Below are 23,168 nucleotides of genomic sequence, written 5' to 3'. Positions count from 1 at the left end.
TGCTGTGTGCCTCAATATAAACAACCCATTGCACTGCTCTGAGATTTGCCTATTCTGTGGATTTTAATTTATATATATATAAATATATATATCAGAGTCCCCAAATCAGTGTGTGTGTGTGATTATGAAGACTTCATTTAAGAGATCTTTTAGAAATCTTTTGGAAGATTTTAGACCTCAGTTCTAAAAGAGTCATTAGCTTGTACTCCATGTCTACAGTAACTGCCTTAAAAACACAAGGATATAGCAATCAATCCTAGACCAGTCTGCCTAGCTTATTGTAAAAATTTACTTTAAAGGGTTAATCTAGATTTTCTTAAGTGACATTCTGTTTTGTAAAATTAATCTCATTAGTAGTTCCCTAATCTGTTCTATAAAGATGCCATATCACATTCAGGGTCAGGGGTAATACTGCAATAAGGTTTGCAACAACATTGAAAATGGTATATTCCTGAGCTTTCCAGGTCTAGTAGTTATTTGAAAAATCACCCCGGCAAGCTCATAACATCTCATCCATCAACTAAACTGATGAAGCAAATTCATCAACTACCGGTAACCCTTTAAATGTTTTTATTTCTAGATTATTTGCAAAAGAAGAGATCTCATGCAGTAGGAAAGATCAAATCAAGTCCTGTCATGATCTCTAAAACCAAAAACAAATACTGGCGGTGTAAAAAGTGTACTCTGTCGCACAAAGAACTTTCTTGTTGCTGTGTGGATCTAAGCTGTTATTATGAGCCCCAGATGTAAAGTTAAGTGCTTTAAGCTCAACACCCTGTATGAATGTTTAGGACTTTTAAACTTGAAACAACAAAGTTCTTGTGTAGGTGTGTTGAGCTGAAGGAGTCCATAAGTCAAGATGCTCAGTGGGACCGCTAACAACTAAAAGCATTTAAAAAGCCTCAACACATTTGTAAAAAACATGGCAGCATTTTGGATACCTAGCAGATACAAAACTCTGACAGACACAATAAAAATGGTTTGTAAGCATTGTGAAAATACAGAAACTGGCTTAAAGTTATCCACTAAAGATAACTAATGGAAAGGTCTTTAATCAGTCAAGACTACATTTTATCAACTGTGGCTCAAAATCTGAAATACGTAGAATGGTCAAGTCTGAATTGGACAAGTTTACAATGAACAAATTGTTAAAGGCACAGATTTAAATCTGTAAAACATCCAATTCATTTTCAATGATTTATTTATTTATCATCACAGATTGAGGGAGCCACACAAATCCTACTACAAAGTCTGATGAAACCTAGGATAGAAACAATTTTTACAGGTTATTTAACAACTAGGAATGTGTAAACTCTTCATGATTTAAACAAAAAGTTATTGCTTTCTCAAAAAGAAATGTTACAATTTCATTTTGCTTTTGTGAACCCTTAACAGTGCATCATGAGCATCATAAGGCACATGTGTCATTACACTCCACCTGATTGCACACTGAAATATGGAATATGTGATATTTATACAACAAAAATGTATTCATGAAGATTTTGAAGACTGATAAAAATTAAATCAAGCCGCGGTCATTTTTCGCAGTAGTGCACCAGCCACAAGATATATTCATTGAAAATATGCTGCTTTGAATTCATCCAATGATTCTAAAATGTGGCTATTATAAAAAAAGTAACCAATAAAATGTTTTTAGACTGTGTAAAAACACAAAGGAAAAGAACAAAACACAAATTTGTCTGGGATGAACACCAAATAATGGCAAAATACTTCTCATAGGCACTTCTTCAAAAAGGATCCATCTTTTCTGGGTGTGCTGACATGCTATGAAAGAAATATTGGTGGAGTCCCTGATCAGCATGAGGGAAAGGAGCAGCTGGTGACTGGGGTAAAGAGGGTGTTAGAGTGTGCTGACCAGTGGGCAAATGGCATATGAACTATATATAGACTAGAATACTTGTAGAACCATCTACAATGCAGATGGTGCTCAAAGGCTGAGCTTTTTATCATTCACGTCTACTGTAGTTGGTGAACATAGTAATGACAGGAGTAAAAACAAGATGCAGAGGGAGATTGGTGGCCAATATATTTAGATATACTCAAAATTATCCAAAATTATAAAAACGTAAATGTTTTGTATGCGCCCTTTAAAAAAGTAACTTGAATATTAGAATCTTGTTTCTTAGAACGGAGAGGAAATCCTCAAAAGCAGAAATATTCAACAATGTCATGGCTGCAAGTCTATCAGAACAGTGTGAAGTCTCCTTGTTAAACTCCTTGTTAAAATTCTACACTATGAGCATATTTTGTCAGGTTAATGGTTAGTAGGATTTTTTGAAAAATTGTTATGCACACAAAAGACCAAATTTAGTTTTGGGTTCTTTATGTTTCTTCTGCATGACTGTGCACTGTGGGACTGATTAAATTACCTCACAAGGAAGATAATTAATTATCATAGCAAACACTGGCAAGTGTGTGAGTCAGCTCAGTTAAAAAGTATGACAATTAAAGATTGCCGGACTGTTGGGAGAAATCTGATTTTTAGGGCCAAAATATGGGCAAAGCAAAAACATAAATTTGCCCTGCAACCTTTTGAAAATGAGGGAGGAGTTGCTCCTCCTGATCAATTTTTCAGGCAGTTTTGGTCATAGCAGAGTAAGGCTTTGTCAGTTATAAGTCTTTCCCCTTGTATTTCTTTCTATTGCATAATAGCTCATCATCCTTTGTCATCGGTTTCTCTGTTAGCTGTTTCTCTGTTCTTCTTATGAATTAAGGTGTTTGTGCTTTAACTTACAGCCTTCATATATGTCGGTAGGGATATGGACGGCAGTGGTGTTGTAGGAGACGAGGCGTTTGAAGTCTGGGTCTATTTCAAAGTCATCTGGAATGAACCTGTTCTTCTTTTCCTCTTTTTTCTCTTGTTCCATCTCCAATATAGTCCTATTAATCTGTGAAAATAAATCCAAAATAAACATAAAACCTGTTAAAAAAATTATTAGAGGCACATCCCTGTAAGAGGACAATATTAGCATCTACATGGAGTAGAAAGTGGAGGGATAGGCCTGTTAGTAAAATACAGTGTGACATTGGTGTGTAGTTGAAGTCCATCCAACATCATACTGATTGAGGTGGTGTGTAAGGTTAAAGATTTAGTTTTCTTACATACATTGTCTTAAGATATTCAATGTACATTTTCCACAAAAAAAAATATTTTGAGCATTCATAAAACACTGGACTATAGCATAATAAAAATATAATTTTATTACCTTCTGTTGAATGCCTATCTGCAGTGTCTTACAAAAGTATTAGTCCCCTTTTCAAATTTTTTTTTTCCCCCTTCCACAATTGGTCACAGTCCAACTACGAACGTCAACGTATCTTTTTAGGATTTTATTTAATAGACAAAGTGCGGGGTGCATTTGTATTTACCCATTTTTACTCTAATACCCCTGAGTAAACTGTATTTTATGGATAAGCGGCAAGAAGAACGCCATTATTGACAGAAACCTGAAGGAATTACCCATTTGCATTTTGCCACAAGCCATGTAAAGGGGACATGAGATATGAACCAAAAGTTGTTCTGGTCTGATGAAACCAAATTTGATGCTAGAAGATTCATGCTTAGGGAATGCTTTTGCTTGCGAGTGACATGGAGGCTGCTCAGAGTTGATGTTAGATCAACACAGGATTTTTTAAAGAAACCTGTTGGGGCTGCAAACAATATCTCACTGGGGTGGAGGCTCACGATCCTGCAGGGCAATGACCCTAACCATACAGCATGAGCTGGCAATGAAGCAGTTAAGATACATGTATATTCATGAGTTAAGAGCAAAGTCAAATTTCAGACCTAAATCAAATTGATAATGTGTATAAAGTGGTGAAAATTGTTGTTCACAGATGCTCTCCATCAAGTCTCAGTATGGACCATTTTCCGAAGACAAATTGACAAAAACGTAAGCCTCTAGATATGCAAAGCTGGTTCAGACATAGCCAAAAAGTATTTCTTTTGTATTGGCAGGGAAAGGTGATTCTACAATGGTTTGACGTAAAGAGAGTGAATACCAAATGCACATCACACTTAATGGATTTTTATTTATGAAAACAAATGTAAGCTTTCAAAACTATATACCATTTTCCTTTCATCCACAATTATGCACAGCATGGTGTTGTTCTATCATAATACATTAATATACGTGGCTGTAACGAAACAAAATGTGAAATAGTTTAGGAGGTATTACTATTTTTGTAAGGCACTGTTTGTACAACATTATTTCTGCAGATTTTAGGCAGAACCAAAGGTGAATCTTTAAGAAACAGGTGGGAATTGTTCACCAGTTGTCAGTAAAATTCACTCTGGTTTCTTGTCATGGTATACATTATATGTGTTTATGTGGGTTTCAAAAAGTGAATTAATATGTACTTACACCGTCTTTGGCATTGTAGTAAAGGAGTTTGTTAGCCTGCAGAAATGTCAAGACAGAAACAGAAAGAGATTAAAAATGAGTAACACAATAAAAACATTTATTTTGACAAGAAGTCATTCAAGTTAGGAATAAAATGGCTTCCACCTAAGTGTTTAATTTAAGCGTTTAAGTGTTTCATTTAAACATGTTTTTCTTTCCTTTCATTTCAGGGCCCTGCATGCAACCGTGAGGGGGAGCGGTGTTGTTTTGCACTGGTGAGATTCCTGTCAATACACAGGCTATTTGGGTGGTAACAAGCTAGCCTCGCTGTTGATGTTGTAATGCCCCAAAGCCATAAAGCTGGTTCACTGACTCCCACCACCTGTCTGCTTACTCTGAAGTCATTTGCAACAACATGACAGCAAGTACTGCTGCCGCTGCTACTGTAAAGTTAGCTCAAAGGGATTTGAAATCAAAACAAGTTAATCAGTCAAATACATTGAGCCAAACACCAGCATCTGCTTTGGATTTTCAGGTTACAAACAGGTAATCAAGGTTTATTTTTAGGAAAATAATTGAAAAAAGAAATGTACAGTATTTCACTGTAAAAGATGCAACAGCATTGTGCCACAGCACTGTGCATTTTTAATACTGTAAACTACACACTTAGGAACTTATGTTTATGATAAAGTATTACAAAAATCAAAACAAACAATGGAATTTCTATTAATCCAATCACTGTTCAATCACTAAAAAAAGTCACTGATAAAAGTACAGTATTTATTTAAAACTAACTTTTACAGGGATCTAATTTTTTTGTTTTCTAGTGAAACTTAAAACTAACTACCATACCATACTTTAATCTGCATCACAACTAGCGACAATAATAAGATCTCTTCATAGCCACAACTTAAGCTTTTCACATTAAAAATTTTTATATTTTTTTTTCATACTACACAGGCACATGCCACTGTGTGGTTTTCATTGCATCAGTCACAGCTTTGAAGCACTGGAAGTCAGCAGGAAGAAGGTCCCTGATATAATGGCCCAGATATCACATGCAGGAGGGTGTCTCTGTATTTATATACCCAGCAGAACAAGAGTTAAGGGATTAATGCAAATGGTATTACGTTTGTGTAAGGCCAGTTTCAACCTCTTGTTACAGAGCCTTGCAAAGAAGGGCAAACTTGAGATGCAGAGTAACAGAGCTAAATATAGAATACAACTAAGACAAAGTAGTGTGGGGACCGGTCAGAGGAACCCTAAATACAACAGGAGCGACAAGAGAGAAAAAAAAAAAATACTCGGATATGAAAGTGAGTGTGTGTAAGGCTCTTGTTTTGAAGTACCAAACAAAGTAATTTTTGAGTTGACCTGTTTTGTTAAGCGACGAACATAAGAGACTGTTCGATGTCTAGTTCCACGCAACTTTTGATTGTATTAACACTTATGAAAGCCCTAACACCTCTAAGTCATTTTATTCTAGTAATAATTTGGGTTCCAAGAAGAAAAGCAAACAGAGTGACAGACAAAGTACAAATAATGTGTAAAAAACATAAAGTTAATATGATGGGCTAACAACACTTAAGGACCATCTGCTTCACAGTTTTCTGCCAAGGGTAAAGGGCTATTTCACAGTTTTTTTTTACTTTGGGCTACATTTGATCATTTCTAGTTCAAAACTGCTAAAAAACACTTGGACTAGTTAAACCTGCAGTGGATAATTCTACACTAAAAAGATTGACTAAATATTTATATGCCATTTATTACCCTTGTGAATAACAAATATTATTTTATACCTTTTTGCCAATAAGACCCATTTAAGAGACAATCATGAAAACTGTCACACTGATGTGTTAAACCTTAACTGCCGATTCTCTAACACACTTTGTAAATTGACCTTTACTTATAAAATAAGTTTTAGTCTTGCCAAACATTAAAATCTCATCTTGCCTTCTCATTTCATGGATGATTTAGAAGTATGGCAACAATACTGCAACTGGTGTACTGTTAACTGCTTAAGATGCTCTAGCTAGCACCTGTTTCTTAGCCTATTTTGCTCAAGTAAAAGGCTTTCTAACAATTTTTTACTGAATCTAAAATATATTGACTGATCAACCTTGATTGGATAATTCTACATTTATGATCATGCTCATATCAACACAGTTTAAGGTTCATAAACTCATTATTTTACATTATTTGTTAAAAAATACAAAACATTTCCAAAAACAATTTTCTCTTTTTTTGGCATTTGGACAGCTTTAACGAGACAAGCAATAAAACCACAATATAAGTCAAACTCAGTTAAAGGCTGGCTCCTGGTCACAAGGTATACCAAGGTTTTAAAACACAATGTTTCAAAATGCCTGCCAGTTTCTTTCTGAAGATTCCCACAGATACAAACGTCCCTATTAAGTCTTTTATCACATCTTTAATCCTAATATAATTTAAGTTACTGCCCGATATCTTCAATATTAACATGTTTTCTTTCATTTTCAGCATTTGTAGGAAAAGTGTTTTACAAGCACTTTAAGAGATAAGTCTTCAAGGTTGAAAGACCTCCTTGCCATCACACTAACCTTTAGCTCCATCCATAGATTCTGTCTCTCTTTTTTTTCTTTTTTTTTTAACCGTTTCCTGTCCGGCAGAGTAGCGCTCAGAATTGTTGTCCGAGTGCCAAGACAAAGCCCAACAGTTTTTACTTTCACAAGTGGAGCTTTACAGCTCTGGTTGAAATTTATAAAAAGAAACTTTATTAGAAACTGCTTTCGGATTATTTCAATTATTATGGACATGGAGACAGAAATGAAAAGGGAAAAAAAAAGAAGCACGAAAAAGAGAAAGGTGGGGCATAAAGGAAAACGGGAGAGAAGGAGAAAAGAATAAAGGAAAGTAAGAAGGATGAAGAGAATACAAGATAACACCCTGCTTGCTTCTACACCTGAAGAAATGTTCTTATTACCAGCTTTTTCACTGAAAACGGTACTTATCAATGCAAGATGTATTTAGTGGTAAATATGGCTCAATATAGAACATTTGTTTATCTGTTACAACCTGAATCTAAACACAGATTCTCTATTAAGTCAGGACTTTGGCTGGGCCACTCCAAAATGAAATAGTAAAATCAAAACATTACATTAAACCTCAATCTGTTGGCGGTATGACTAGGTTTTGGCTTTACGAACTACAGACCCATTCAATAAATTAGAATATGGTAGGAAAGTTCATTTATTTTAGTAACTTAGCTCACGTGAAACACATTATAAAGAATAACTGCACACAAACTGATGTTTTTGAGCTTCTATTTCTGTTAATGAGGATTATCTGCTTACAGCTAATGAAAACATGAAATTTAATATTAGAATATGAAATCAAACCAATAAAAAAAATTACAGAAATGTGAGCTTTTTGAAAGATATGTTTTCTACCTGCTTAATGGTTGCCATTTTCAATAACATTATCTGACAAACAATCCTCATTGGAACACATTCTAATTTATTCAATATGACTGCATGTCATCTTTTAATGAAATTAGTATACTTCTTGAATATGGTTTGTTTTTGCATGCAGAGAATACCATTACATTTAGTGGACTCCGCCAGAAGATTTGAGTTCATTAAGCAAAAAGCCATACACTTTGCCAGACAAGCAAATCCATTGAATTATATAGTGCATAAATCAATTAGTCTACTAAAGATGTATTTTCAACTTTAATCTCTCAACACTGGAAAATATACATGAATATACATGACATTGACTAACGCCAAAAATGTTTAATGGAATAGAGTCATTAAGGTTTGAAAACACTGGGGAGATTTTAAACCTAAAAGCATTAATGGCTGAGTTCAATTTCTTCCTCCACACAGTATTATTTTTATTTGTTACTTTGCTGCAACATAATGATATTTATACATTTAGATTAATATTCATAACATAAAAACCAGATATGGAAACCCAAAACAACCACAGACTCTGCAAGCAGCCAAGCATTGTGAGATGAGTAAAATAAGCATGACTTCATGTTAGCTGTGAATTCCTATTTAATGCACCGTTAATACTCAGATTAATGAAAAACATAAGAGACATAAACATAAGTAGTTCCTCGTGACCAAGTCTGTTTCCTTTCAGGCTGTTATTTGAAATAATTAAATTTTATCTTCAAGACAGTTATTAACACAATTGTTACTGTAATGAGATTTGCCATCTAATTATTACAATCATACTGTATAACACGTCCCCCTGCTCACTCTGCACATGCAGCTCACTGCACCACTAGATCTGTATGTAAAGCAGGGAGTGTTAATTGACTTATGCAATTGGGCCATGGCCACTTACTTACCTCACTGTCGACTGTCCACTGATGTTCCTTTTGATACTTTTCAGCTTCAGTAGCAAGTCTCTAAGAAATAAATTGAAAAAAAGATGGTGGTAGAGATTTATAAAACAAAATCATCCGTCAATGAAATGATCATGAAATAATTGAAATATACAATCTGATGTCATGGTGCCTAAACATGGCCACATATTGAGGAGAATATACCCAATATCTTGTCTTTTCCTAAAAGGCATGTATTAGAACCCGTAGCAACAGTGTTGTTCTAAGATTAGACACCCACATATTCAATATTTCCCCAGATCCTAATGACTAGGTTAATGGGTTTATAATGGGCCCAGTTTTTAATCTGTACCTGGTCCAGAAATGTACTGTACTATTAATTTCCCCAGGGAACTATGAAATCTCTCTCTTACTTCTGATAGGCATGGCTCTGAGGATTTCAAGTAATGCAGAAAGAGAAGAAATCTGACAGGGAATAAGTGAATTTATGAAACAAGAGTAGGAGGGGACTGATTCAGTAAATAACTGACTTATGATTTGCTGTGGAATTTAGACATTTACAACAAACTGTTTGTCTAGACATACATCTATCTACATTATGTTAAAAATGGCTTATTCCCTGTATTATCTGTTAGCTCTGAGGCTACTGCCAATGCAGATTTTCCTCCTCGGTCCCCAAAGATCTGGCTTGACATCATTCCACATCTCACAACACATGCTGAGGGCTAATGCTATTGTCGTTTAGAATCAGGTTAGCTCAAAACAATCTCAGCTAAATTTCTTTTTCCATTTTTGTTTCTGATATACATGTGCCCATTTGGCTACTTTCTTCAACTCTGCAAATAAATCAGTAACTGTAACCCTCCATGCAACCACACAGAAGGCTGTATAACCTTTTGAGAAAGATGTGTGCTGACAGATGAGGTCATGGTAGTCTTTTTACTGCACATGTATAAGCGCACAATGTCTTCCTGCAGATTGAGATGCCAGCTGCCATCGAGCTGTATTTACTTGGAAGGAAACGTGCTTTCAGTTTCCTGTCAAGTTCAAGACCAATTAAAAAAAAGACATTTATTTGTATTGTTGTTGGTGTATTTACAAACCAAGAGGGTCAGTTACAGGGTGGAAAATCAAATATCTGTTATAGTTTTGATGAAGGGAAAAAAAACAAACAAACAAAAAGGAAGTTTTCATCTATTAGCAAAATTCTAAATCAATTTTGAAGAAAAAACTAAGAATTCTTCAGGGTGTTTTCTGGATGGTTTATCAACTCATTTCATTGGGGCTACAGTGTCTTGCCGAACTTTTCACATTATTCATATAATTTTAACAAATAGAAATCTGAGAGGAGTGCCATGCATTTGACTTCAACTCACTATACTCAGATATCTCTAAATAAAATGCAGTGGCTTTGCCAGTCACCCATTTAATAAATAGAGCCTGTTTGTATGCAACTATAGCTGTTCCATGAAATCCTCAGCTTGCTGGAGAACTTTAGTTATCATCATGAAGAGAACAACTGCAGCATCCATGTCAGAGATAAAACTGTAGAGTAATTTAACGCAGGGTTAGGTTTTAAAACATTTTTGCGTTTCAGACATCTCAGAACACTGTTCAGTCTAACATCCAAACAAGGATAGAGTATGGTACAACTGAGAATGCAAAAAAAGATCGACTGGCTAAACAAGGTGAGCTTTTCAGAAACAGTCAAGAAGCCAATGGTAACTTGGGAGCAGCTGCAGAGATCCACAGCTCATGTGAGATAATTTGTCAACTAGGCATCTTTTAGTCATGCTCCGATGAGATGCAACACAAATTGGCCTTTTTGGCCCACATATAAATGTTACATGTGGTGAAAAGGGAACACCCTTCGCACATCATCTCCCTGTTAAAACATGGTGTTGTCAGAAACATGCTATGGTGAAACTTTTATTTAGCACAGATTGGGAAGCTAAATATAGGGCTACTATTGAGGAAAACCATAGAGGCTGCAAAGTGCTTAGGTCTAGGGCAGCTGTTCACCTAAAAACCCTGAACATACAGCCAGGGTTACATTGAAAAGGTACATATAAAAATATATTTAAGTGACCCAGCCAAAGTCAAAGACTTGAAATATTTTGGAAAGAATGGGCAAAAATATTTGTCTCTACATGTAGAAAGATTATATATTATATACAGGTCCTTCTCAAAAAATTAGCATATTGTGATAAAGTTCATTATTTTCCATAATGTCATGATGAAAATTTAACATTCATATATTTTAGATTCATTGCACACTAACTGAAATATTTCAGGTCTTTTATTGTCTTAATACAGATGATTTTGGCATACAGCTCATGAAAACCCAAAATTCCTATCTCACAAAATTAGCATATCATTAAAAGGCTCTCTAAACGAGCTATGAACCTAATCATCTGAATCAACGAGTTAACTCTAAACACCTGCAAAAGATTCCTGAGGCCTTTAAAACTCCCAGCCTGGTTTATCACTCAAAACCCCAATCATGGGTAAGACTGCCGACCTGACTGCTGTCCAGAAGGCCACTATTGACACCCTCAACCAAGAGGGTAAGACACAGAAAGAAATTTCTGAACGAATAGGCTGTTCCCAGAGTGCTGTATCAAGGCACCTCAGTGGGAAGTCTGTGGGAAGGAAAAAGTGCGGCAGAAAACGCTGCACAACGAGAAGAGGTGACCAGACCCTGAGGAAGATTGTGGAGAAGGGCCGATTCCAGACCTTGGGGGACCTGCGGAAGCAGTGGACTGAGTCTGGAGTAGAAACATCCAGAGCCACCGTGCACAGGCGTGTGCAGGAAATGGGCTACAGGTGCCGCATTCCCCAGACCTGGGCTACAGAGAAGCAGCACTGGACAGTTGCTCAGTGGTCCAAAGTACTTTTTTCGGATGAAAGCAAATTCTGCATGTCATTCGGAAATTAAGGTGCCAGGGTCTGGAGGAAGACTGGGGAGAAGGAAATGCCAAAATGCCAGAAGTCCAGTGTCAAGTACCCACAGTCAGTGATGGTCTGGGGTGCCGTGTCAGCTGCTGGTGTTGGTCCACTGTGTTTTATCAAGGGCAGGGTCAATGCAGCTAGCTATCAGGAGATTTTGGAGCACTTCATGCTTCCATCTGCTGAAAAGCTTTATGGAGATGAAGATTTCATTTTTCAGCACGACCTGGCACCTGCTCACAGTGCCAAAACCACTGGTAAATGGTTTACTGACCATGGTATCACTGTGCTCAATTGGCCTGCCAACTCTCCTGACCTGAACCCCATAGAGAATCTGTGGGATATTGTGAAGAGAACGTTGAGAGACTCAAGACCCAACACTCTGGATGAGCTAAAGGCCGCTATCGAAGCATCCTGGGCCTCCATAAGACCTCAGCCGTGCCACAGGTTGATTGCCTCCATGCCACGCCGCATTGAAGCAGTGATTTCTGCAAAAGGATTCCCGACCAAGTATTGAGTGCATAACTGTACATGATTATTTGAAGGTTGACGTTTTTTGTATTAAAAACACTTTTCTTTTATTGGTCGGATGAAATATGCTAATTTTGTGAGATAGGAATTTTGGGTTTTCATGAGCTGTATGCCAAAATCATCCGTATTAAGACAATAAAAGACCTGAAATATTTCAGTTAGTGTGCAATGAATCTAAAATATATGAATGTTAAATTTTCATCATTACATTATAGAAAATAATGAACTTTATCACAATATGCTAATTTTTTGAGAAGGACCTGTATAACATATACACTGCTCAAAAAAATAAAGGGAACACTCAAATAACACACCCTAGATCTGAATGAATGAAATATTCTCATTGAATACTTTGTTCTGTACAAAGTTGAATGTGCTGACAACAAAATCACACAAAAATTATCAATGGAAATCAAATTTATTAACCAATGGAGGCCTGGATTTGGAGTCACACACACGTCTGTGATCATGAAGTCCTTTGAGCGGCTGTTGTTGAAGCACCTGAAAGACATCACAGGCCCCCTGCTGGACCCCTTGCAATTTGCTTACCGATCAAACAGGTCGGCAGATGATGCTGTTAACTTAGGTCTACACTTCATCCTGCAACACCTCGACCACCCAGGGACGTACGTCAGGATCCTGTTTGTAGACTTCAGCTCGGCCTTCAACACCATCATACCAGACATCCTCCACCAGAAGCTCACACAGCTCAACGTCCCAGCCTCCACCTGTCAGTGGATCAACAGCTTCCTGACAGACCGACAGCAGCAGGTGAGACTGGGGAGCATCTTCTCCCGATCCAGATCAATAAGTACTGGTGCCCCCCAGGCGTGTGTTCTATCCCCACTCCTCTTCTCTCTGTATACAAATGACTGCACCTCATCGGACACATCTATGAAACTCCTTAAGTTTGCAGATGACACCACTGTCATTGGACTGATCCAGGACGGTGATGAGTGTGCATACAGACAGCAGGTGGATCGGCTGGTACACTGGTGCGGTCAGAACTACCTTGAACTGAAACCGCTCAAGACTGTGGAAATGGTGGTGGACTTTCGGAGAACACCACCCCCATACACCCCCCTCACCATCCTCAACAACACTGTATCGGCCGTGGACCACTTCAGGTTCTTAGGAACCACCATCTCTGAGGACCTGAGATGGTCTTCACACATAGACACTGTTCGAAAGAAGGCCCAGCAGAGACTGTACTTCCTGAGGCAACTCAAGAAGTTCAACCTTCCACAGGAGCTGTTGGTCATCTTCTACACTGCCATCATTCAGTCTGTCCTGTCTTCATCCATCTCAGTGTGGTTTGGCTCATCCACAAAACAGGACAGGTGCAGACTGCAACGAATAATCAGGAATGCAGAGAGAATAATCAGGGCTGACCTTCCCTCCATCCAGGACTTATACAGGTCTATGGTCAGGAAAAGAGCTGCTAAAATCTCTGCAGACCCCACACACCCTGCACATAAACTGTTCAGAGCTTTACCTTCAGGCCGCCGCTACAGAGCACTGTTTGCTAAAACCAGCCGCCACAGAGACAGTTTCTTCCCCCAGGCTGTTTCTCTGTTGAACATTCAATAGAGTACAAAACAACAGCATACAGATGTTGCAAATGCACCTTTTTATTTATGCGTATATTGTACATTGTAAATATGTATATTCTGTAATGCAAAAACAAAACCAAAGAGCAAAGTGTACCAGAGTCAAATTCCTCGTTTGTATGTACAAACTTGGCAATAAAGCTGATTCTGATTTCTAACCGTTTGTGCAGGCACATGCACATTTGTGGCCTGCTGGAGGTCATTTTGCAGGGCTCTGGCAGTGCTCCTCCTGTTCCTCCTTGCACAAAGGCGGAGGTAGTGGTCCTGCTGCTGGGTTGTTGCCCTCCTACGGCCTCCTCCACATCTCCTGGTGTACTGGCCTGTCTCCTGGTAGCGCCTCCAGGCTCTGGACACTACGCTGACAGACACAGCAAACCTCCTTGCCACAGCTCGCATTGATGTGCCATCCTGGATGAGCTGCACTACCTGAGCCACTTGTGTGGGTTGTAGAATCCGTCTCATGCTACGAGTGTGAAAGCACCACCAACATTCATAAATGACCAAAACATCAGCCAGAAATCATAGGTACTGAGAAGTGGTCTGTGGTCCCCACCTACAGAACCACTCCTTTATTGAGTGTGTCTTGCTAATCGCCAAAGATTTCCCCTGTTGTCTATTCCATTTGCACAACAGCATGAGAAATTGATTGTCAATCAGTGTTGCTTCCTAAGTGGATAGTTTGATTTCACAGACGTTGGATTTACTTGGAGTTATTTAGTGTCGTTTAAGTGTTCCCTTTATTTTTTTGAGCAGTGTATCTCAAAAGACGTGGTCTTTATTGGCAGTTAAATGTGGTTCTAAGAAGTATTGACTTAAGGGGCTGAAAATGCATGCTACATTTTTCAGATTTCTATCTGTAAAACCATGTATAATTTTCCTGATTTACTTTACGTTGGTCAGGAAATAGGACGACTGCCCTTTTAGCGGGCCTAATAGACATGTTTCTTAGTAATATTACACAACTGCATAGTCAACAAGGGGCAGAAGAAATTGATATGAACTTTCGTTTGCCAGTTTGGGAGTTAAGATGTTTCATTTAGAGAACAAGGCAGTTTTCTTCTCCTGTCAACACAGGGATCCATAAAAAGGTGCTAAATATATAAAAAAAAGATTTAATACAGGAAAGTAAAAACAAATGAAAGACTTAAAAGTCCTAAAGGGAAAAAATGTGCTTTATCATAGGACTATTAAATAGCATTTCATTGACCTTTCTTTTATTTAACAAGAACAACATTATAGACTGAAACTGTGTAACCAACATTTTTCTCCTCAGGTTGCATTTAGTAATATAAATAAGTTACGTTTTACTCAAGTGATTTCTCTTTAGGCAGAAAGTTTGGAGGACCTGCAGACTCTGTCTTTGACACACCTCAGCCAGCAGTTAAATCTGTCTCAGATTTCAAGCACCTGTTCACACATACACACACCTGGCCACCAGCTTGGGAACCCATGCGCACGCACGCACACACAACACACACACATACACACACACACACACACAAAAGGAACTGAGCAGTAGATGAAAAGGATTAGGGGTCAAAGGCCAGAAGCTGGTTTAGTTTCTGTCACTTTCTAGCTGCTGTTTTATGTACATTCCAGTGTCCACCTGAGAGGGCCACATGAACAACAGGCCTTCAGCAGATCCATAAAACATGTTCTGTGGAAAAGCAGACTCTCATGACCCTCTTAACAATGGCAAGTGTAAAGATCTGGTCCAATGTTACGCCTTTCGTGTTACACATTCCATGTCCCCAAAACTAAAATACGCCGCCTAGAATTGGTCCGCGAGGGCCTCAGTCCTCACCTGCCACCCAATTTCCATGGGACCAGATCCCTATGTTCCTGGTCAGTCCTGTAGCTTCTCAACGCTAAGCCCCATGAGCTAAAGTTTGACCACTAGGTGCTTCCCAGCGAGACCTTCTTGCCCCACCAGGCCTGGCTCCAGGAGGCTGGCACAGTCCTCCTAAGCCAGGAAAGATTCACTTATTGTTGTCGTCATCCATATAATTTGAATCACTGAATCGCTCTCCTTCCGAGATCCCCTGGAGTCAGTTTCTTTGACCATCCATCTCACACAGGACCGCATCTAATAGTCATTTTACACTTTATTTCATATAAAACATGACCTAGTACAGTTTCTACAGTGAATGGACCTTCATTTTTGATGAGCTCCATGATGGTTATGGGAATATGGCAAAACTTAGAAGTATTTAAAAGAGAAATATACAGGGGTTGGATAATGAAACTGAAACACCTGTCATTTTAGTGTGGGAGGTTTCATGGCTAAATTGGACCAGCCTGGTAGCCAGTCCTCATTGATTGCACATTGCACCAGTAAGAACAGAGTGTGAAGGTTCAATTAGCAGGGTAAGAGCACAGCTTTGCTCAAAATATTGAAATGCACACAACATTATGGGTGACATACCAAAGTTCAAAAGAGGACAAATTGTTGGTGCACGTCTTGCTGGCGCATCTGTGACCAAGACAGCAAGTCTTTGTGATGTATCAAGAGCCACGGTATCCAGGGTAATGTCAGCATACCGCCAAGAAAGACGAACCACATCCAACAGGATTAACTGTAGACACAAGAGGAAGCTGTCTGAAAGGGATGTTCGGGTGCTAACCCGGATTGTATCCAAAAAACGTAAAACCACGGCTGCCCAAATCACGGCAGAATTAAATGTACACCTCAACTCTCCTGTTTCCACCAGAACTGTCCATCGGGAGCTCCACAGGGTCAATATACACGGCCGGGCTGCTATAGCCAAACCTTTGGTCACTCATGCCAATGCCAATCGTCGGTTTCAATGGTGCAAGGAGCGCAAATCTTGGGCTGTGGACAATGTGAAACATGTATTGTTCTCTGATGAGTCCACCTTTACTGTTTTACCCACATCCGGGAGAGTTACGGTGTGGATAAGCCCCAAAGAAGCGTACCACCCACACTGTTGCATGCCCAGAGTGAAGCATGGGGGTGGATCAGTGATGGTTTGGGCTGCCATATCATGGCATTCCCTTGGCCCAATACTTGTGCTAGATGGGCACGTCACTGCCAAGGACTACCGAACCATTCTTGAGGACCTTGTGCATCCAATGGTTCAAACATTGTATCCTGAAGGCGGTGCCGTGTATCAGGATGACAATGCACCAATACACACAGCAAGACTGGTGAAAGATTGGTTTGATGAACATGAAAGTGAAGTTGAACATCTCCCATGGCCTGCACAGTCACCAGATCTAAATATTACTGAGCCACTTTGGGGTGTTTTGGAGGAGCGAGTCAGGAAACGTTTTCCTCCACCAGTATCACGTAGTGACCTGGCCACTATCCTGCAAGAAAAATGGCTTAAAATCCCTCACTGTGCAGGACTTGTATATGTCATTCCCAAGACGAATTGACGCTGTATTGGCCACAAAAGGAGGCCCTACACCATATTAATAAATTATTGTGGTCTAAAACCAGGTGTTTCAGTTTCATTGTCCAACCCCTGTACATATGCCTTTATACAATTGTCTTCTCTATTTGAAGATTTCACACATGTCTCTTTACTGGTTGCTACAGGGAACAAATTGAATGATGATATAAAGTAAGTATTAGTTTATTATTTTTCTCAATATGTCAGGAAAAAAAAACAACAATGCCTTTATTGATGATCTGGTTGGTTTTGTTTAAACAATATAAAACATGTATGACACTTGACATGACACTTGTCAGCATGAGCCTGGTACCTGGTGGCCTCAAAATTGAAATCAGCTGCAATGTGAGCATGCAGGCCTGGACATGCTGATTTCCAATGTCGAAAACTCTGAAAAAAAATGTGTTTTAATCAAAACTCTCTTTGCATATTGACGAGAGTACTCTGTTAATCCTTTAGTTTCCATTGATAATGTCTAAAAGACACACAATAGTGTGTAAAATCACTCAGACAGGGGTCACAATAACTTCATATTTTCCGTTTTATTTATTTATTTATTTTTAAACAGTGATTGAGCAATCTGAAAGCCACCTGTCATTTGACATATTGCAATTCACACCCTTGACCACTTGGTGGTGAGTTAGCATATTAATGGACTATTTTCTCACTTGATGCATGACCTCATTGGCTTCACTCGACAGCCAATTGTCTGAAGTTTTTTCAAAAAACCAAATAACAATGATGGTGTTGATAAAAGAGGTAAAAAATGGAGACTGATCCAGTGAAAGATGAAGAAAAAACAAGTGCGGGTGTGCATTTAAGGTCCATGCGGACCAGGAGAAAGTTGTGAGACTATGGACTGTGTACAGGCCACAGCAGGTGATCTGTTCATATTTGAAGTCAGTGAAGAAAAACTTTATCAATCTGGTTGGTGTGGATTCTCTGGTCAGCTTGTTTGGACTTAGTATTATTTAAAATGATTGAAAATAAAGGCTATTGAGTGCTTAATTATTAACATGTAAAAAAAAAATAAGGTGACATGTAAAAATAGATTAAGACAGTATTTGTCTGACCCTGTCAGTCAAATGACCGACAACAAAAAAGTGTAGCATAAGGTAATAAAAAATCTACTATACCCTCTCCTGTTCTGTGTAATTACTAAATTTCCCTCTTCTTCATTGCTTTACTGTTGTGTTCTAATGATTATCAGCAACTTTCACTATGTTATGAAACAGACAATTAGTCTAATTTGAGTCTTACTAATTTGAATCATCACAGCAGAACAGTTGAAACATCTAAAGGGACGAAAGGAATGGGGTTTTGAAGTAACATCAATCCAAGATGATTTATTTCAGATTAAATCATTGTTACATATGCAGGGCACATACATGTCCTTCTGATGTAAAAATACTGTAGCTCTACTGATTTTTGTATTTTGTAAGTGCCACACTGATGCACTATGTAAACAAGCCCTCCCGTTACCCAGATTAGAGAATCTAGTCCTGCCAACACATAATGCACACACACAAACACACCTGCCACCCAACTGATATGCAAGGAGGCATGGGAGAGCAGAGGAAACATGAGCATCTGCTGTTGTGACTGGCAGCACTTTAGTCAGATCTTTCCTGCTCAGCCCTTGGGGAGCTGGGTGGGAAGTAGTGAGAGCGGGAAAAAAGAAAACAGAGAAAGGGGGAAATACATTTACACACATTACACACAGGCATTCGCAATGGCACCAAAAGGAAAAAAAAAGTACAGTAAGTACATGCAGGATGACAAGTTAACAGCACCGCTCGTTTACACAGTGAAATAAGCATAACAAGACATGTTGGCTTTGCAGAATGTGACTTGTTAGAGACTGGTGATGGTTTTGAGCTAAACTACTGTGTGCTGGTTTGAGAGCTCATCCCTTTTTCAGCAAGTAAATCATGCTATCTGTGTGCCAGCTGTCTGCAAATGAGACCCAATAACAGCTGCACCTGGTTAGAGGGTTTATGTGGCAGCTCTGTGCACCAAAATCAACACCAAAGTTGCTGCTGTACAATGTATTATTTAATAATCACACACATCCTTTGGTTTATTGAGCCAATCTCAAGATACTAGGACTTTGTACTTAACTTTGGGACCAACTTGACATTTGCAAACCTTAGTTCATTTTAGTAACAGGTGAGAATCTTATCGTTGCGTCAGATATTTTTCCGTTATTGATAATCATTAAAAACAAATACAGTTTCAACAAAAAAAAGTCAGCAGCACAATGACCAAGCATAATTAGCTTTTACAGCAGGAAGCACAGGTGCTCCTGTCTGCAGAAAAATGGGACTGAATATAACAGTGCGAGCATGGCGGTGAGCTCTAATGAGGGAGACATCAAACACACAGTCCCCTCTTTGTATGCATATACTGTATGTCTGATAAGCTTCATGTAGGAAAACAGAGATGACAAACAAAGCAGGTCCGGTGGAGCCACACACGCAGAGTACAGCAGCTGGCTGACAAAAGCAGCCACACACGCAGTCCAGGGAATACTAAATAATGAGTCACTGGTGGCCAGAAGGGAACACACCCACAAAACCAGCTCAATCCTTAGGCATACATTTTGAGCAACATTATGATATACATTTTGATACATAAAATAATAATTTTAAAAACTGTTATACAAAACAAGGCTCTATAGCGAGAAAAAGCCCTGATAATTGTGAAATCCTTGCCAAACTTAGTCATGTGTAAATCCAGTCTATCATTTTTTCATTTACAACTTTGCCTCTGAGTTAAAGTGCAGCCAATTTGAATCAGCCAAACATTTACAGCAAATATAGAATTTAAAACTAGAGATGCACTGATTGTTTCTTCACTATACATCACACTGATCCCCAATCAGAGCCAATTAATGGAAAACTGGCCAGTACCAATCTCAGACTGATTGACTGGTGAATCATTATTTAAAACTAGAAAACCTCACAATCCAATTTAAGTACTAGCTTGGGTTCTCAATCAAAGGCTTCTTAATTGTTTAGTATCGGGAGTCTGCAGCTTTCCCATGTTGGCACATTTTCAAATGTTTATTTTTTATTTTTAAAAGTACAACTCATTTCAGTTATACAGTTTGCAATGTTTTAGGATAATGATTTTTACAATTGTTTTTCACCCTTTACAATGAAACTGATAAATGGACAATGCTGGCTGCTGCACCTTCCAGTTGGCATGTATGTCAGGTAACCTACTCTGCTAGACATCCTTTGCTGTCCAGGGAGAGGTATGAAAAAATACTAAAACACCAGTGAATAAATATTACAATGCTCAAAGCAAACCTTTATTCAAGCTGTAGTACAGATTTATCTGTACTATAATGAAGAAGTGGAGCCTCACTGAATTGTTACAAATATGCCAACGTTGGTATAGCATTTTAGCCAACTGCTTTAGGAAAAAAAAACTTAGCAGAAACAAGATGGGGTTTTAATGATAACTGTGGCTTCTTGTATTAGATTTACAGTAACTTTCGATACAAACAATAAATCCATGTGTATCTCAGGAGACATGTTGTCAAGACAGAATAACCCCTTTAACCTTCTTAACCCTGTGATGAAGCAGCATACTAAAGTGTCATGATCATCATTGGTGAGTCATTAAGGGGCCATACAATGAAATGACTAAAGTAGAATATGTGATGGTTGTAATTTTACTGCATGGCAGTGACCAGGTTTTGGACTTGGATTCTGTAAAGGCCAATGCCTATTTTTAAATGACCATCAAGGACAATAAAATCCTTATTGCCACATCTCTGAGTAAACACCAAACAAGAGAATGATCAGTAACATAATAAAGATTCTGCAATTTAGTGAAGAGCAAAGACAACTAAAGTAATTTTGTCATTTAAGCTCTCATGTAAATGTACTGAAGATAAGTGTGGGATTTGAGGGCAGGCCTTAAAAATATGAGAAAAAGACATTGCTGCTTTTTAAGAGTTTCAGCAGAGATGAAAGTCCACCACCCATTTGTGCCATTTCTGAGGGATTATTATGAAGGAATGTGAATCGGAACCTGAAAATATCCAATGGCAGTGAAAAGCAGTTTTGCTTCAGGCAAAAAGAGAGCTTCCGATTCAGACAAAGAAGTTCCAGTAATCTTGCCACCTTGCTTACAACTGACTTGGTTAAGAAATAGAAATCTGATAAGCGTGTCGCATGTTTTTACTCAGGCCCCCTGAATAAATACCACAGTGCTTGGTGATTTGATCTAAATCCATGGTTCTCAAACTGTGGTACAAGTTCTACTGTGGGTACTTGGCCTGGCTTTAGTGATGCTCAGAAGAAATCTTGGTATTAAATTTTTCGCAAGGTAATTAAAAACAGTTGAAATGTGAGCTAATCAGCACCAAATGCAATAACAAGTCACCAATGCACATTCTCACAGTAAGTGGAGTTCAGAAAATGAACTCCTAGTAGGTAAGTTGTAGCACAATCTGGTCTAATGTGCTCAGTTACATTGGCTGTACATTAGCAGTACAAGCTAAAAAGATTTCTCTGAAGTTTTTGCTATTAAACACTACAGCAAGAGGTTTACTAAATGACTGAGAAAAACTTAAGATACTAATTGTCAGAAGTGCAAATACAGGTCCTTCTCAAAATATTAGCATATTGTGATAAAGTTCATTATTTTCCATAATGTCATGATGAAAATTTAACATTCATATATTTTAGATTCATTGCACACTAACTGAAATATTTCAGGTCTTTTATTGTCTTAATATGGATGATTTTGGCATACAGCTCATGAAAACCCAAAATTCCTATCTCACAAAATTAGCATATTTCATCCGACCAATAAAAGAAAAGTGTTTTTAATACAAAAAACGTCAACCTTCAAATAATCATGTACAGTTATGCACTCAATACTTGGTCGAGAATCCTTTTGCAGAAATGACTGCTTCAATGCAGCGTGGCATGGAGGCAATCAGCCTGTGGCACTGCTGAGGTCTTATTGAGGCCCAGGATGCTTCGATAGCGGCCTTTAGCTCATCCAGAGTGTTGGGTCTTGAGTCTCTCAACGTTCTCTTCACAATATCCCACAGATTCTCTATGGGGTTCAGGTCAGGAGAGTTGGCAGGCCAATTGAGCACAGTGATACCATGGTCGGTAAACCATTTACCAGTGGTTTTGGCACTGTGAGCAGGTGCCAGGTCGTGATGAAAAATGAAATCTTCATCTCCATAAAGCTTTTCAGCAGATGGAAGCATGAAGTGCTCCAAAATCTCCTGATAGCTAGCTGCATTGACCCTGCCCTTGATAAAACACAGTGGACCAACACCAGCAGCTGACACGGCACCCCAGACCATCACTGACTGTGGGTACTTGACACTGGACTTCTGGCATTTTGGCATTTCCTTCTCTCCAGTCTTCCTCCAGACTCTGGCACCTTGATTTCCGAATGACATGCAGAATTTGCTTTCATCCGAAAAAAGTACTTTGGACCACTGAGCAACAGTCCAGTGCTACTTCTCTGTAGCCCAGGTCAGGCGCTTCTGCCACTGTTTCTGGTTCAAAAGTGGCTTGACCTGGGGAATGCGGCACTTGTAGCCGATTTCCTGCACACGCCTGTGCACGGTGGCTTTGGATGTTTCTATTCCAGACTCAGTCCACTGCTTTTGCAGGTCCCCCAAGGTCTGGAATCGGCCCTTCTCCACAATCTTCCTCAGGGTCCGGTCACCTCTTCTCGTTGTGCAGCGTTTTCTGCCACACTTTTTCCTTCCCACAGACTTCCCACTGAGGTGCCTTGATACAGCACTCTGGGAACAGCCTATTCGTTTCTTTCTGTGTCTTACCCTCTTGCTTGAGGGTGTCAATAGTGGCCTTCTGGACAGCAGTTAGGTCGGCAGTCTTACCCATGATTGGGGTTTTGAGTGATGAACCAGGCTGGGAGTTTTAAAGGCCTCAGGAATCTTTTGCAGGTGTTTAGAGTT

The 23,168-nt window shown here is 38.8% G+C and overlaps 1 protein-coding gene across 4 annotated transcripts in view; it reads right to left on the bottom strand.

Annotated features, from left to right (window-relative positions):
* LOC124882862 (voltage-dependent calcium channel subunit alpha-2/delta-1-like) overlaps positions 1-23,168 on the bottom strand; it is a 158,068-nt gene that overhangs the window by 80,487 nt on the left and 54,413 nt on the right. For all 4 annotated transcript variants that reach the window (XM_047389466.1, XM_047389467.1, XM_047389468.1 and 1 more), the window contains 3 exons: positions 8,704-8,763; positions 4,386-4,421; positions 2,756-2,909 (listed from right to left, as the gene is read on the bottom strand). In XM_047389466.1, coding sequence (XP_047245422.1) covers positions 2,756-2,909; positions 4,386-4,421; positions 8,704-8,763 — 250 coding nt within the window. The remainder of the gene's footprint in view (positions 1-2,755; positions 2,910-4,385; positions 4,422-8,703; positions 8,764-23,168) is intronic.

Source organism: Girardinichthys multiradiatus, chromosome 17, assembly GCF_021462225.1.
Source record: "Girardinichthys multiradiatus isolate DD_20200921_A chromosome 17, DD_fGirMul_XY1, whole genome shotgun sequence".
Taxonomy (NCBI): domain Eukaryota; kingdom Metazoa; phylum Chordata; class Actinopteri; order Cyprinodontiformes; family Goodeidae; genus Girardinichthys; species Girardinichthys multiradiatus.
Note: the sequence above shows the minus strand (reverse complement) of the source record. Positions and strands in the feature narration are given on the sequence as shown.